Source organism: Ranitomeya variabilis, chromosome 6 (assembly GCF_051348905.1).
Source record: "Ranitomeya variabilis isolate aRanVar5 chromosome 6, aRanVar5.hap1, whole genome shotgun sequence".
NCBI classification, from domain to species: Eukaryota; Metazoa; Chordata; class Amphibia; order Anura; family Dendrobatidae; genus Ranitomeya; species Ranitomeya variabilis.
In genome coordinates this window covers 278,496,434-278,514,589 of record NC_135237.1, presented here as the reverse complement: position 1 = coordinate 278,514,589, position 18,156 = coordinate 278,496,434, and the positions used below count along the sequence as shown (strand labels likewise).

Below are 18,156 nucleotides of genomic sequence, written 5' to 3'. Positions count from 1 at the left end.
CATAGGGGCAGAAGGAAATGAAGAACGGAAACAAGAGTTCTAGAAGGAGACATTATGTTGGGATTCATCTGTAAATCTAATGCAGTTATTCAGATACTATGCTGCATACAAAGTAATGTCACTCTGGGAATGGCCCTTCAATATGTGATAAATTTACAGACAGACATATTGACCATTTCTGTCACATTCTTACATCTATTGGTTTATTTGTTTACAGGTCAGAACATGGATTTTAACTGTAGGCTACACAACAGCTTTTGGAGCAATGTTTGCAAAAACATGGAGAGTGCATGCCATTTTTAAGAATGTAAAGATGAAGAAAAAGGTGAGATGGTTCATTCATGACCTTTATTGTCTAACATAAGGGTTTGTCCTCAATTGGTGCCTAATGAATGTTGCTGCAAATCCTTGCATTACATTAAGGCTATGTTCACACTAGGCGTTTTTGCAGCATTTTCTTATGCTTTTTTATGCAAATTTTCAGCTGCGTTTTACAGTACCAGCAAAGTCTATGAGATTTCAGAAATTGTATGCATGCAGCTTTGTTTTTTGTCATCAAGAGCTTGTCACTTCTTTCAGTGTTTTTTCAGCGTTTTTCACCCATTAAAATGAATGAGTGTGAAAAAATGCTGAAAAAACGCACCAAAAATGCAGGTATCAGGTTTGGCTGCATTTTTGTGCCAAGTAATGATTCTATAGAATAGGACTTCTTTTTACAACACTAAACTGTATCAGCATGCACAAGAGCCAAATGTAGCATGACAAAACCGCAGCAAAAAAATGCAAAAAAAACCCCACGGAACACATGATTTTTTCTGCAGCTTCTTTCCTGCCAAGAGATCAGGTTTGCTGTAGGAAAAGCGCTGAAAAAACACCTAGTGTGAACTTACCCTTCAACGTCTAGTAATCTTCTTTTAGTGTGTCGGCATTTAAATAATTACTGTGCTGTGTAGTTAGATGACAATAATCCTGAAACTGTTAAAAGTCTTTTGTTTTGTTTATCTGTTGCCATAAATTAATATAGAATTACCACAAATCAAATCTGTATTTAAATCATTCTGGTATACTTTTAAAAAAAAAAAACGTTTTGCTTGTAGAGTTACACAAATGATTCATTTATCCTCTCAAGACCCTTCTTGATTAGCTGAGATAATAAACCACTACATAAAAAGGTTTTTAATTTGGAGGACATGGCATTTCTGTGCGTTGATTTCATTGGGCTTTTTATAATGTTTCAATGCATCACCTCGTGAAGAATTTAAAAAAAGGGATTGATAAAGGAATCAGTAGGCATAGCGCTACAGTGGTGCTAGTACAAAGGACCCTCACTTAATTTTCTGGTCTTCACATTATGCTTCAAACAAGGTTCTGTGTATTGCTACAATTGGTATACATTGATGTAGTTTTTTTCATGATGAAAAATAAAGAGATATAGTGACAGTTAGTTAGTGGTCATATCCACGGATCCCTAAGCTACTGCAATGCTCTGCACATGGGGTAAGCAACACTGTAAATCAGAAGAACTATACTACATTTCTAATTGGAGGTATTTGCTAATATTATTATTATTATTACATCTACTGCCCTTTGGGATAGGATCATGGAGACAGGAATGCCCCTTTAAGGTAAAAGTAAGATAACGATATAGTAATGTTTTTTTTTAATTTCTTATTGCTTATTATTCAGGCCCCAGACCAGATTCTGACTTTTATACAGACTCCTAGGCCACTAAATGAATCAATCCTCAAATAAAACTCAAAACTTCATTCAGACCCACACACGACACCTAGAATTCATTCAGAGCCCTGTTCGGTCCTCAGCATTTAGTCAGGACTCAAATCTCTAATCCCTGAAGATGGGTTACACAGGGATGTTGTGCGTTGGGCCAGACCCTTTTAGACGAGCTCATATAACTTCTTCTCTGTGACAGAACTTATTCCGAAAGTCCAAAGATCAAATACTGTGGGCTTACTACGTCAGCACCCGCTGTTCTGAGATGTGCGGCGCTTCACACCACACTCTCAGGAGACCGGAGCATTGGGTGGAACAAGTATTGTATTCACTTTTTTTAATGAGTGTCTGGTGGCCATAATAGAGTATAGAGGATCATGGGGGGTTTATTATATTGCCTAAAGCACCATGAGGGGTTCATTATATTGTATGGAGGAGCAGGTGGGGGTTCATTATATTGTATGGAGGACCATGGGGAGTGCATTATATTGTATGGAGCACCATGAGGAGTACATTATATTGTATGGAGGACTATGGGGAGTGCATTATATTCTATGGAGGACCATGGGGAGTGCATTACATTGTATGGAGCACCATGAGGAGTACATTATATTGTATGGAGGACTATGGGGAGTGCATTATATTCTATGGAGGACTATGGGGAGTGCATTATATTGTATGGAGCACCATGAGGAGTACATTATATTGTATGGAGGACTATGGTGAGTGTATTATATTCTATGGAGGACCATGGGGAGTGCATTACATTGTATGGAGCACCATGAGGAGTACATTATATTGTATGGAGGACTATGGGGAGTGCATTATATTCTATGGAGGACTATGGGGAGTGCATTATATTCTATGGAGGACTATGGGGAGTGCATTATATTGTATGGAGGATCATGAAGGGTGCATTATATTGTTTTGAGGACAATGGAGGGTGCATTATATTGTATGGAAGAGCATGTGGGGTGAATTATATTGTATGGAAGACGATGGGGGGTGCATTTTTTTAGGACCATAGAGGGTGCACTACATTGTATGGAGGACCATGGGGAATGCATTATATTGTATGGAAGACCATGGGGAGTGCATTATATTGTATGGAGGACTATGAAGAGTGCATTATATTGTATGGGAGACTATGGGGAGTGCATTATATTGTATGGAAGACCATGAGGAGTGCATTATATTTATATGGAGGACCATGAAGAGTGCATTATATTATATGGAAGACTGTAGGACCATGAAGAGTGCATTATATTGTATGGAGAACAATGGAGAATGCATTATATTGTATTGAGGACCATAGGGAGAGCATTATATTGCATGGAGGACCATGTGGGTGCATTATGTTGTATGGAGAACCATGGAAGGTGCATTATATTGTATGGAGGACCATGGGGAGGGCTTTGTGAGGGTCACTCTTGAGGGATCATACTGTGTTGGGGTCACCATACTTTGCCTTGGGAGTTGAGGTAGTGTACAGTAGGGTCATTATACTGTGAATGTTGAGGAATTTACCATGTGGGTATCATACTGTGTTTGGGGCACTTTTATTGGCATCATACTTTATGGGAGCAATTAAAGGAATCTAGAACTTCAGCTGGAGGACAATTCCTAAGAATAGGCTGGAAAGTTGTGAGATATGCTCTTCTGCGACACTGAAAATTATTTATTTATTTTTTCTTGCTGGGTGAGGGGTCCAATTGAACTTCTGCTATGGGGCCGCTTGATTTCTATGTATGCCCCTGTATACCAGCTACTATTTAAATAGCAGAACTGCACCCACATAATACTACCATACTTTTAAGAAGCAATGGCAACTATAGCTCACATAAAGCCAGTATACAGTGGTGTAGGTGTTACATGACAAATTCTAAACAGAATTTATTTAAGGGGTATATTCTCAATATGTATAAAGCAATCCTTAGGCTCAGTACCTGTTCAGGATGGAATAATGACACTTAAGGTAGCATTTACACAAGACTAGATCATCAATATTTATTATAATAGTCAATATGCAATATTTATTGCTTTTTCACAAAGACAAGACTTGTGGGGAACGGTTGGCAGAAGGAGTCTACTTACAGTCATGTATATAAGCAAAAGAAAAATCATTATTCTAGAATAGACCTTGACAAAGGATATGTTTTAAAAGTAGATTATTTTTGTCAGCAGTAAACATATTTCACAAAATGGAACATATGGCTGTTATGGCTTAAAATGATTCATCACTTTTTAGAAGATTTTTTACAGTAGCGTACAACAATGTCATCTGAACCAGAGGCAATGCCCCAGGCCTACTTTGATTGCAGAGCTCACTAGACATTGCTCTGTTTAAAATCTAGAACATGTTTCATAGAACAGTGACATAGCCTGTGGAGGCTGACCTTTAATCTAAATTTGAGACACAATCATTGTTTGAGATAATATGGAATAATAGTGACTTTCTGTTGTTGAAATTAAGTGTATCCATACTCCACAGACAAGGAGCATCACAGTAGGGGCTGATTGACATTTAAATGTTATAGACTGAAAAACAGGAACATTCCTTAAAGAAAAAAATATAAATCATAAAAGTGCGTCTGATTGTAGCTAAAATTCTGTCTTAATCTAATTTTACATGGGCCTATTTTGGTCAGTATTTAGCAACAATATTTGTAAATCAAACCCAGAATAGAAAGCTAACCTGGAGATGTGCCGAAATTTCCATTATTGTTTTTTATATGGTTCCAATTTTGGATACTATGTATTGGCCAAAATACGCCCATAAACAGTATGAATTGCCTTGATGAGATTTTATTAGTTTTATATTCAGGAAATATGTTTTTTTTTTGTTTATCGTATGGTAAATTTATCTTTGCAATGTAGAAAAAAATATTCTCTTAGCACGTTTAGGTATATTCTGCATATACAACCCCTGGCAAAAATTATGTAATCACCGGCCTTGGAGGATGTTCATTCAGTTGTTTAATTCTGTAGAAAAAAGCAGAACACAGAAAAGGCACAAAACTAAAGTAATTTCTAATGGCAACTTTCTGGCTTTAAGAAAAACTGAAAGAAATCAAGAACAAAAAAATGTGGTAGTCAGTAACGGTTACTTTTTTTAACCAAGCATAGGGGAAAAATTATGGAATCACTCAATTCTGAGGAAAAAATTATGGAATCATAAAAAACAAACAAACAAGAAAACACTCCAAAACATCACTAGTATTTTGTTGCACCACCTCTGGCTTTTATAACAGCTTGCAGTCTCTGAGGCATGGACGTAATGAGTGTCAAACAGTGCTCTTCATCAATCTGGCTCCAACTTTCTCTGATTGCTATTGCCAGAGCAGCTTTGCAGGTTGGAGCCTTGTCATGGACCATTTTCTTCAACTTCCACCAAAGATTTTCAATTGGTTTAAGATCCGGACTATTTGCAGGCAATGACATTGACCTTATGTGTCTTTTTTCAAGGAATATTTTCAGTTTTTGCTCTATGACAGGATGCATTATCATCTTGAAAAATGATTTCATCATCCCCAAACATCCTTTCAATTGATGGGATAAGAAAAGTGTCCAAAATATCAACATAAACTTGTGCATTTATTGAAGATGTAATGACAGCCATCTCCCCAGTGCCTTTACCTGACATGGGGCACTATATCATCAATGACTGTGGAAATTTGCATGTTCTCTTCAGTCAGTCATCTTTATAAATCTCATTGGAACGGCACCAAACAAAAGTTCCAGCAGCATCATCACCTTGCCCAATGCAGATTCGAGATTCATCAATGAATATGACTTTCATCCACAGTCCACGATTGCTTTTCCTTAGCCCATTGTAACCTTGTTTTTTTCTGGTTAGGTGTTAATGATTTAATGCTTTTCTTTAGCTTTTCTGTATATATATCCCATTTTCTTTAGGTGTTTTTTTACAGTTCGGTCACAGACGTTGACTCCAGTTTCCACCCATTCGTTCCTCATTTGTTTTGTTGTGCATTTTCTGTTTTGGAGACATATTGCTTTAAGTTTCTGGTCTTGATGCTTTGATGTCTTTCTTGGTCTACCAGTATGTTTGCCTTTAACAACTTTCCCATGTTCCTTGTATTTGGTCCAGATTTTAGACACAGCTGACTGTGAACAACCAGCATCTTTTGCCATATTGCGTGATGAGTTACCCTCTTTTAAGAGTTTGATAATCCTCTCCTTTGTTTCAATTGACATCTCTCATGTTGGAGCCATGATTCATGTCAGTCCACTTGGTGCAACAGCTCTCCAAGGTGTGATCACTCCTTTTTAGATGCAGACTAACAAGCAGATCTAATTTGATGCAGGTGTTAGTTTTGGGTATGAAAATTTACAGGTTGATTCCATAATTTTTTCCTCATAATTGAGTGATTCCATAATTTTTCCCCTATGCTTGGTTAAAAAAAGTAACGATTACTGACTACCACATTTTTTGTTCTTGATTTCTTTTAGTGTTTCTTAAAGCCAGAACGTTGTCATTTTAAATTACTTTAGTTTTGTACCATGTCTGTGATCTGCTTTTTTTCTACAAAATTTGACAACTGAATGAACATCCTCCAAGGCCGGTGATTCCATAATTTTTGCCAGGAGTTGTATGACAGGACAAATAAAATGACAGAAACATGTATTATTTACTGATTTATTTATTGATTAAGAGCAAATTGCATTAAAGGAAATAATTTATTTGATCCTTTCAATTGATTATAGTTCTGTACATTATACTTGTTTCAAATGCAAATGTGTAATAGAGCAGCTGAAACGGAGTCAAATGTTTATCAGAATATAATCAATCCAGGCCTTGGTTTTGGCGGCCTCTAGTCTCCTCTCTTCCCGTGGTCCCTTTGGTCACAAAACCTTTATTAAATTATTAAATTACATAGGGAACACCCTCAATTCATTGTGCATTTTTGCCATGTTTTTCACTCATTGACTTAAGTTAAGTCAGCAAAAGCACAGGTAATAAAATATTTGCAGATTTGCTGAGTTTTGGCGTTCTATATTGGGTTTTCCCACGCTGTCATCTTTGTGACAGCGCAAGGAACACCAGTGACTCTGATCAGCGGTAAGATTGTTACCACCGGTTAGAGCGCTACAGGCTCAGATGTCAGCGTGAGCCTGCAGCTGTGACTGTGACCTGTGGTAAAAAGCTTACCACTGGTCACAGGTATCAGATCATGAGAGGCTACTACTTTCATAAGCCTACGCCACTGATGGGCAAAGTCATCAGCCAGTGACTGTGCTCAAAGTAAAGAAAAGAAAAGTTAAAATAAATAAATAGTTAACCCCTTCGCGCCATGCACCGTACTAGAACTGCACTGCGGGCACTGCATTTGTGCCAGCCGCAGTACTAGTACGGCGCTGCCATTTTCCGGTCACCATGTGGCATCGCGCGGTGATCGGGTTCCGATGGCTGCTGTCCCTGACAGCAGACCATCTCTGCTCGTAGCCCCGAGTAATTCTGACCAGCCAATCACAGCGACATGACAATAAAGTTTAAAATAAAAAAAAGCATATGACTGGCTGTGATTGGTGCTGTGTGACGTCGCACCAATCACAGCTGTCCCAGTAGGTGGGGTGATCGCCACGTCACCTCACCTGATTAACCCCTATGGCGCTGATTTGCTGAACAATAGCTTCTAGCCAATCAGCGCCAAAGGGGTTAATTTAAAATGCCGATCACCGCCCTGCACGCCATCTTTCTCTCAGATTTGGCATGCAGAGCGGTTGTCCAAGCCCCTCTGTCTGACCTGAGTGAAGGAATCCAGTTAGTACAGTGTAGTTGTAGACGTAACAAGGTAGCGTAGCCGCCGTCAGTGTTTGGTGACGTCACTCCATCCCTGTTCCAGTACCCCCCTCCCCCCCTCCAATTCAATTTTTAGCGCACTTTTTTGCGCTTTTTTTCCTGTGCGCGGCATCCCGTGCAGAGCATTCGTGCTCTTCCTGTGTCCGCAGCTTTTTGATCAGTATCGCTGCTGATCAGAGACTGCGCCACAGGACTTTTTCTTTTTTTAGCTAGTTAGTGTAGCGGACTTCGCAGTCTAAGCGACGTCCGATTTTTTTTTAACAAAAATATAATAATAGTAGTTAGTACAGTGTAGTTTTAGACGTAGATTAGCTGGTGTCACAGAGTTAGTGACGACCGGTCTTTTTTTTAGGGAAAAAATTTGTACAGAGTAGTTTAGTGGTAGCGTGTTAGTGTAGCCGGCGTCACAGCGTTAGTGACGACCGATCATCTTTTAGAAAAAAAAAATCGTACAGAGTAGTTTTATAGGTAGGGAGGTAGCGTCTTTTTTGCTTAAAAAAATCTGCTATCGCCGGATAATCTCTAGTGCATTAGGTGAGCGTACGTCACACTGTTAGTGGCGTTCACTTTTCTTTTGTAAAAAGAATAATTAGTTGCGTCACCTAATTTTTAGCGAGTGTATTAGGGGCGCGTACGTCACACTGTTAGTGGCGTTGGCTTTTCTTTTGTAAAAAGAATAATTAGTTGTGTCGCCTAATTTTTAGTGCGTTCATTAGGGGAGCGTACGTCACACTGTTAGTGGCGTTCATTTTTTCTTTTGTAAAAAGAATAATTAGTTGCGTTGTCTAATTTTTAGCGCGTTCATTAGGGGAGCGTACGTCACACTGTTAGGCTACTTTCACATTAGCGTTTCCCTGATGTGCGGCAGGCTGCGGACTTCCTCCATGAAGCCCCGCCCCCGGCCGTACCTCCGCTGCTAGCTCCGCCTACTTCTGCATGCGGCCCGCATGCGACCTCCGTACCTATCTTTAACATTAGGTACGCAGGTCGTGCGGCTGTATGCAGATGCTGCCGCATGCGTCGTTTTGACGATGCGGAAAAAAAAAATGCTACAGGCTGCGTCCTACGCTGGTCGCCGCATCGTCAAAACGACGCATGCGGCAGCATCTGCATACAGCCGCACGACCTGCGTACCTAATGTTAAAGATAGGTATGGAGGTCGCATGGGGGCCGCATGCAGAAGTAGGTGGAGCTAGCGGCGGAGGTGCGGCCGGGGGCGGGGCTTCACGGAGGAAGTCCGCAGCCTGCCGCACATCAGGGAAACGCTAATGTGAAAGTAGCCTTAGTGGCGTTCGCTTTTCTTTTTTAACCCCTTTCTGACATCTGACGTACTATCCCGTCGAGGTGGGGTGGGCCCGTATGACCACCGACGGGATAGTACGTCATACGCGATCGGCCGCGCTCACGGGGGGAGCGCGGCCGATCGCGGCCGGGTGTCAGCTGCATATCGCAGCTGACATCCGGCACTATGTGCCAGGAGCGGTCACAGACCGCCCCCGGCACATTAACCCCCGGTGTACCGGCGGTATAGGGAAGCATCGCGCAGGGAGGGGGCTCCCTGCGGGCTTCCCTGAGACCCCCGGAGCAACGCAATGTGATCGCGTTGCTCTGAGGGTCTCCTACCTCCCTCCTCGCCGCAGGTCCCGGATCCAAGATGGCCGCGGCATCCGGGTCCTGCAGGGAGGGAGGTGGCTTACCGAGTGCCTGCTCAGAGCAGACACTTGGTAAGCCTGCAGCCCTGCACAGCAGATCGCAGATCTGGCAGAGTGCTGTGCACACTGCCAGATCAATGATCTGTGATGTCCCCCCCTGGGACAAAGTAAAAAAGTTTTAAAAAAATTCCCCACATGTGTGTAAAAAAAAAAAATAAAAAAAATATCCTAAATAAAGAAAAAAAAAATATTATTCCCATAAATACATTTCTTTAGCTAAATAAAATAAAAAAAACAATAAAAGTACACATATTTAGTATCGCCGCGTCCGTAACGACCCAACCTATAAAACTGCCCCACTAGTTAACCCCTTCAGTAAACACCGTAAGAAAAAAAAAAAAACCGAGGCAAAAAACAACGCTTTATTATCATACCGCCGAACAAAAAGTGGAATAACACGCGATCAAAAAGACTGATATAAATAATCATGGTACCGCTGAAAACGTCATCTTGTCCCGCAAAAAACGAGCTGCCATACAGCATCATCAGCAAAAAAATAAAAAAATTATAGTCCTGAGAATAAAGCGATACCAAAATAATTATTTTTTCTATAAAATAGTTTTTATCGTATAAAAGCGCCAAAACATAAAAAAAATGATATAAATGAGATATCGCTGTAATCGTACTGACCCGACGAATAAAATTGCTTTATCAATTTTACCAAACGCGGAACGGTATAAACGCCTCCCCCAAAAGAAATTCATGAATAGCTGGTTTTTGATCACTCTGCCTCACAAAAATCAGAATAAAAAGCGATCAAAAAATGTCACGTGTCCGAAAATGTTACCAATAAAAACGTCAACTTGTCCCGCAAAAAACAAGATCTCACATGACTCTGTGGACTCAAATATGGAAAAATTACAGCTCTCAAAATGTGGTAACGCAAAAAATATTTTTTGCAATAAAAAGCGTCTTTCAGTGTGTGACGGCTGCCAATTATAAAAATCCGCTAAATAACCCGCTATAAAAGTAAATCAAACCCCCCCTTCATCACCCCCTTAGTTAGGGAAAAATAAAAAAATTAAAAAATGTATTTATTTCCATTTTCCCATTAGGGTTAGGGTTAGGGTTAGGGCTAGAGTTAGGACTAGAGTTAGGGCTAGGGTTAGGGTTAGGGCAAGGGTTAGGGCTAGGGTTAGGGTTAGGGCTAGGGTTGGGGCTAGGGTTAGGGCTAGGGTTAGGGTTGGGGCTAGGGTTAGGGTTAGGGCTAGGGTTAGGGCTAGGGTTGGGGCTAGGGTTAGGGCTAGGGTTAGGGCTAGGTTTGGGGCTAGGGTTAGGGTTAAGGTTAGGGCTAGTGTTACGGCTAGTGTTAGGGCTAGTGATAGGGCTAGGGTTATTGCTAGGGTTAGGGCTAGGGTTAGGGCTAGGGTTGGGGCTAGGGTTGGGGATACAGTTAGGGTTGGGGCTAAAGATAGGGTTAGGGTTTGGATTACATTTACGGTTGGGAATAGGGTTGGGTGTGTCTGGGTTAGAGGAGTGGTTAGGGTTACTGTTGGGATTAGGGTAAGGGGTGTGTTTGGATTAGGGTTTCAGTTATAATTGGGGGGTTTCCACTGGTTAGGCACATCAGAGGCTCTCCAAACGGGACATGGCATCCGATCTGAATTCCAGCCAATTCTGCGTTGAAAAAGGAAAACAGTGCTCCTTCCCTTCAGAGCTCTCCCGTGTGCCCAAACAGGGGTTTACCCCAACATATGGGGTATCAGCGTACTCAGGACAAATTGGACATCATCTTTTGGGGTCCAATTTCTCCTGCTACCCTTTGGAAAATACAAAACTGGGGGCCAAAAAATAAGTTTTGTGGGAAAAAAAAGATTTTTTATTTTCACGGCTCTGCGTTGTAAACTGTAGTGAAACACTTGGGGGTTCAAAGTTCTCACAACACATCTAGATAAGTTCCTTGGGGGGTCTAGTTTCCAATATGGGGTCACTTGTGGGGGGTTTGTACTGTTTGGGTACATCAGGGGCTCTGCAAATGCAACGTGACGCCTGCAGACCAATCCATTTAAGTCTGCATTCCAAATGGCGCTCCTTCCCTTCCGAGCTCTGTCATGCGCCCAAACAGTGGTTCCCCCCCACATATGGGGTATCAGCGTACTCATAACAAATTGGCCAACAACTTTTGCGGTCCAATTTATCCTGATACCCTTGTGAAAATACAAAACTGGGGGCTAAAATATCATTTTTGTGAAAAAAAAACTAATTTTTATTTTCACGGCTCTGCGTTATAAACTGTAGTGAAACACTTGGGGGTTCAAAGTTCTCACAACACATCTAGATAAGTTCCTTGGGGGGTCTAGTTTCCAATATGGGGTCACTTGTGGGGGGTTTGTACTGTTTGGGTACATCAGGGGCTTTGCAAATGCAACGTGACGCCTGCAGACCAATCCATTTAAGTCTGCATTCCAAATGGCGCTCCTTCCATTCCGAGCTCTGTCATGCGCCCAAACAGCGGTTCCCCCCCACATATGGGGTATCAGCGTACTCAGGACAAATTGGATAACAACAGTTGGAGTCCAATTTATCCTGATACCCTTGTGAAAATACAAAACTGGGGGCTAAAAATCATTTTTGTGAAAAAAAAAGAATTTTTATTTTCACGGCTCTGCGTTATAAACTGTAGTGAAACACTTGGGGGTTCAAAGCTATCAAAACACAACTAGATAAGTTCCTTAGGGGGTCTACTTTCCAAAATGGTGTCACTTGTGGGGGTTTTTAATGTTTAGGCACATCAGGGGCTCTCCAAACGCAACATGGCATCCCATCTTAATTCCAGTCAATTTTGCATTGAAAAGTAAAATAGCACTCCTTCCCTTCTGAGCTCTGCTATGCGCCCAAACAGTGGTTTACCCCCACATATGGGGTATCGTCGTACTCAGGACAAATTGCACAACAACTTTTGTGGTCTAATTTCTTCTCTTACCCTTGGGGAAATAAAAAAATGGGGGTGAAAAGATCATTTTTGTGAAAAAATATGATTTTTTATTTTTACGGCTCTGCATTATAAACTTCTGTGAAGCACTTGTTGGGTCAAAGTGCTCAACACACATCTAGATAAGTTCCTTAAGGGGTCTACTTTCCAAAATGGTGTCACTTGTGGGGGGTTTCAATGTTTAGGCACATCAGGGGCTCTCCAAACGCAACATAGCGTCCCATCTCAATTCCAGTCAATTTTGCATTGAAAAGTCAAATGGCGCTCCTTCCCTTCCGAGCTCTGCCCTGTGCCCAAACAATGGTTTACACCCACATATGGGGTATCAGCGTACTCAGGACAAATTGCACAACAATTTTTGGGGTCCAATTTCTTCTCTTACCCTTGGGAAAATAAAAAATTGGGGGCGAAAAGATCATTTTTGTGAAAAAATATGATTTTTTATTTTTACGGCTCTGCATTATAAACTTCTGTGACGCACTTGTTGGGTCAAAGTGCTCACCACACATCTAGATAAGATCCTTAGGGGGTCTACTTTCCAAAATGGTGTCATTTGTGGGGGGTTTCAATGTTTAGGCACATCAGGGGCTCTCCAAATGCAACATGGCGTCCCATCTCAATTCCAGTCAATTTTGCATTGAAAAGTCAAATGGCGCTCCTTTCCTTCCGAGCTCTGCCATGCGCCCAAACAGTGGTTTACCCCCACATATCGGGTATCAGCGTACTCAGGACAAATTGTACAATAAATTTAGGGGTCTATTTTCTCCTGTTACCCTTGGTAAAATAAAACAAATTGGAGCTGAAATAAATTTTGTGTGAAAAAAAGTTAAATGTTTATTTTTATTTAAACATTCCAAAAATTCCTGTGAAACACCTGAAGGGTTAATAAACTTCCTGAAAGTGGTTTTGAGTACCTTGAGGGGTTCAGTTTTTAGAATGGTGTCACACTTGGGTATTTTCTATCATATAGACCCCTCAAAATGACTTCAAATGAGATGTGGTCCCTAAAAAAAAATGGTGTTGTAAAAATGAGAAATTGCTGGTCAACTTTTAACCCTTATAACTCCGTCACAAAAAAAAATTTTGGTTCCAAAATTGTGCTGATGTAAAGTAGACATGTGGGAAATGTTACTTATTAAGTATTTTGCGCGACATATGTCTGTGATTTAAGGGCATAAAAATTCAAAGTTGGAAAATTTTCAAAATTTTCGCCAAATATTCATTTTTTTCACAAATAAATGCAAGTTATATCGAAGAAATTTTACCACTATTATGAAGTACAATATGTCACGAGAAAACATTGTCAGAATCGCCAAGATCCGTTAAAGCGTTCCAGAGTTATAACCTCATAAAGGGACAGTGGTCAGAATTGTAAAAATTGGCCCGGTCATTAACGTGCAAACCACCCTTGGGGGTGAAGGGGTTAAAAAGAATAATTAGTTGCATCGCCTAATTTTTAGCGCGTTCATTAGGGGAACGTACGTCACACTGTTAGTGGCGTTCGTTTTTTCTTTTGCAAAAAAAAGATTTAGTTGCGTAGGGTAAATTTATACTTTTTTTATGCAAACTTATTTTTTTACATCTGATTTTTCTTTTCATCTTTTTTCTTGTTTCTTCTACATTTTTTCTCACTACTTGTTTTTTCTCTCTGATCGGTTGTAATAAAGAGTACCCTATGCACAAGCCCCACACATTACACGTGTAAAAGCATCACTTACACACACATCCCCAGGGTTTGGGGAAAAAAAAAATGTCCCATTCGTCAACAAGGCGCTATTCACCAGAGGAGGCTTACGCCATCCTTGCGTCTGACACGGATACAGCCTGTGAGGAAGATCCCACATTCCTCTATTCCTCCTCCTCATCATCTTCCTCCTCATGTGGTGAGGAAGGACCCCCAACAAGGTGCCGTAGGACCCAGGCAACTCCTGCAGCAATGGATTCCGTATGGATTACACCCCCTGAAAATTTTCAGCCCGTCATTCCGGATTTCAGCAGCAGCTCAGGAATCCAGTTTGACACGACTGGCCTCACTGAAATTGACTTCTTTAAATTCTTTCTCAGTGAGGAAATAATAAATCTTATGGTGGCCCAGACGAACCTGTATGCCCAACAACTTTTCACCCAAAATCCCACGTCATCACACGCCAGATGGACCCCCGTAAATGCAGCAGAGGTGATCACATTTTGGGGAATTGTGCTGCATATGGGCATAATCAAAAAGCCAAAGCTTCGGCAATACTGGAGTACTGACATTCTCTACAGTACACCGGTATTCTGCATGGCCATGGAAAGGACACGATTTGAAGGGATCCAAAAATTTTTGCATTTCAGTGATAATGCACAGTGTCCTCCTCGAGACGATCCAAACTTGGATCGTCTATATAAAATTCGGCCAGTGATTGAACACTTCAGCAGAAAATTTGCTGAGGCGTACATACCCCAGAGGGACATCGCTATTGATGAATCTCTCATTCACTTCAAAGGGAGGCTAAAATTCCGACAGTACCTGCCCAGTAAGAGGTCAAGGTACGGAATAAAGCTGTACAAACTGTGCGAGAGTATTTCAGGGTACTATTAGGATAGCTGGCGCACCAAAATGATATACTAAATAGAGTATGGGGGTGCAAGAATGATGGCTACTACATAGAGTAATAGAAAGCACAAGAAAAAAACTTCCCCTGACGAAGCTGTCTTTGAACAGCGACACGCGTTGGGCTCTCCCTCTGGTGACTATTGCCCTAAGGTAGCTCAGCCTCTTGGCCTCCCTCATTAGCTCTTGGCCTCCCTCATGAGCTCTTGATCTTTGCTGCCCTGAGGAGCACTTTCATTGCTTCCACATGCTTATTTATCACAGCTATACGGGGCATGCCTGTTTATGACCCAGATATTCTGCTTTATTCTGGGGCATTTTTTGGACATATGCTCTTTTTTTACTTCTTTTTGGGGGTCATACAACATGGTGGGGCAGTCAGTATGATTGGGCTCCAATTATGCTGATTTGTATGTGCAATTACTGTCATATGACCTGCTGAGCACCACATGGACTCATTATAGGCAAACCGCTTGTATTGATTGCATAGTATTGACGTATTGTTATATTCTTTGTGTTCGCTCCATTATTTGATGTGAGTTATTTGGGACACATAGTGGTTACAGGAGCATGGTCACGGAGGGTGTTTTGTATGGTTTTAATTGTTTTTAATTATATTACCAATAAAGCTTATGTATTTTCTATTATAATTTTGGTGGTGTGCAGACACCTTGATGGCTTTCTTTTTTCTTGTGCCTTCTAGTACTTCAGGGTACACCCACAGATTTAGGGTCTACGAGGGGAAGGACACCCAGATTAACCCCCCTGAATGCCCCCCCCCCCATCCTGGGGGTGAGTGGGAAAATTGTGTGGGAATTTCTTCACCCACTGCTGGATAAGGGTTATCACCTCTACATTGACAACTTTTACACCAGAATCCCACTCTTCAAGGCCCTCTCTGCCAGAGGTACAGCTGCATGTGGCACCATGCGAAAAAATCAGCGAGGCCTCCCTAAGCCGCTAATTGGGCAAATGCTGAGAAAAGGGGAAAGCAGAGCCAAATGCAGCGACAACATGCTGGTGGTCAAGCATAAGGACAAAAGGGATGTCCTTGTCCTGACCACCATATACCATGACAACAGCACCCTTGTCACTGTTCGTGGGACCACAACACAAGTCCCAAAGCCAGATTGTTTCCTGGATTACAATCGGTACATGGGGGGTGTGGATCTCTCAGATCAGGTCCTCCAACCATACAGTGCCATGCGAAAAGCTTACGTATGGTGCAAAAAATTGGCCATGCACATTGTACAGATGGCAATGTACAATGATTTTGTGCTGTTCCGATCTACAGGCAATACGGGGGGGACCTTCCTTCAGTCTCAGGTGGTAATCATCAAGGCCCTAATGTTTGGCACTCTGATAGTTCCCGTATTGTCCCAGGTCAACATTTCCCAGGACAGATTCCCCAAACAGCGAGGACAGGACGATCACAAAAACGGTGCAGAGTATGTTCCAAGAGGGGAATCCGAAAGGACACAATTTACCATTGTGAAACCTGCCCTGAGAAACCTGGCCTTTGCATTAAGGATTGCTTCAAAGCATACCACACGTCCACAAATTAATAAAATTAGTTTATACCCTGTTGACACAACACACTTTTATTATCTGATGTACCCCGCACATCTTACACATACCGCCACATTATAAATTCATACACCAGTAAAACCAAAATAATTATAATCAATACTATAAAACTATGCCACTAGATATATTCTTTCAGGGGTGTAGTTTCCAAAATGGGGTCACTTGTGGAGGATTTCCACTGTTTAGGCACATCAGGGGCTCTGCAAACACAACATGACACCTGCAGACCATTCCATCAAAGTCTGCAATCCAAAACGTCACTTATTCCATTCCGAGCCCCGACGTGTGCCCAAACAGTGGTTTTTCCCCACATATGGGGTATCAGCGTACTCGTGAAAAATTGCACAACATCTTTTTTTGTCTATTTTGTCTATAACCCTTGGGAAAATAAAAAAAATCGTAGCTAAAAGATCATTTTTGCGGAAAAAATGTGTTTTATTTTTTTTCACGACTCATCGTTATAATTTTTGGTGAGGCACTTGGAGGTTTACGGTGCTCACCACATATCCAAATAAATTCCTTGGGAGGTCCAGTTTCCAAAATGGGGTCACTTGTGGGAGATTTCCACTGTTGAGGCACATCAGGGGCTCTGCAAATGCAACATGACGCCCGTAGACCATTCCATCAAAGTCTGCAATCCAAAACGTCACTTATTCCATTCCGAGCCGCGACGTGTGCCCAAACAGTGGTTTTTCCCCACATATGGGGTATCAGCATACTCGGGATAAATTGCACAACATCTTTTTTGCCTATTTTGTCCTATAACCCTTGGGAAAATAAAAAAATTGTAGCTAAAAGATCATTTTTGTGGAAAAAATGTGTTTTATTTTTTTTCACAACTCATCATTATAATTTTTGGTGAGGCACTTGGAGGTTCACGGTGCTCATCACATAGCTAGATAAGTTCCTTGAAGGGTCTAGTTTCCCAAATGGGGTCACTTGTGGCGGTTTTCCACTGTTTAGGTATATCAGGGGCTCTCCAAATGCGACATAGTGTCTGATCTCAATTCCAGCCAATTTTGGTTTGAAAAAGTCAAATGGCGCTCCTTCCCTTCCGAGCCCTGCCGTGCGCCCAAACAGTGGTTTTCCCCCACATATGGGGTATCAGTGTATTCAGGAGAAATTGTACAATAACTTTCGTGGTCCATTTTCTCCTTTTACGCTTGTGAAGATAAAAAATATTGTTGCTAAAAGATCATTTTTGGGGAAAAAATGTGATTTTTTATTTTCACGCCTCTGCGTTCTAAACTTCTGTGAAGCACCTGGGGGTTCAAAGTGCTCACCACATAGCTAGATAAATTCCTTGAAGGGTCCAGTTTCCAAAATGGGGTCACTTGTGGCAGTGTTTCACTGTTTAGGTACATCAGGGGCTCTCCAAATGCGACATGGTGTCCGATCTCAATTCCAGCCAATTTTGGTTTGAAAAAGTAAAATTGCGCTCCTTCCCTTCCAAGCCCTGCTGTGCGCCCAAACAGTGGTTTTCCCCCACATATGGGGTATTAGTGTATTCAGGAGAAATTGCACAACAACTTTAGTGGTCCATTTTCTCCTTTTACGCTTGTGAAGATAAAAAAAATTGTTGCTAAAAGATCATTTTTGGGGAAAAAATGTGATTTTTTATTTTCACGCCTCTACGTTCTAAACTTCTGTGAAGCACCTGGGGGTCCAAAGTGCTCACAACATAGCTATATAAATTCCTTGAAGGGTCTAGTTTTCAAAATGGGGTCACTTGTGGCAGTTTTCCACTGTTTAGGTACATCAGGGGTTCTCCAAATGCGAC

At 41.4% G+C, this 18,156-nt stretch overlaps 1 protein-coding gene across 1 annotated transcript in view; it reads left to right on the top strand.

The window, feature by feature from the left end:
* GABBR2 (gamma-aminobutyric acid type B receptor subunit 2) overlaps window positions 1-18,156 on the top strand; it is a 1,202,616-nt gene that overhangs the window by 822,370 nt on the left and 362,090 nt on the right. Inside the window, exon 12 of the mRNA XM_077269688.1 lies at window positions 218-325. Within this exon, the coding sequence (XP_077125803.1) occupies window positions 218-325 (108 nt within the window). The remainder of the gene's footprint in view (window positions 1-217; window positions 326-18,156) is intronic.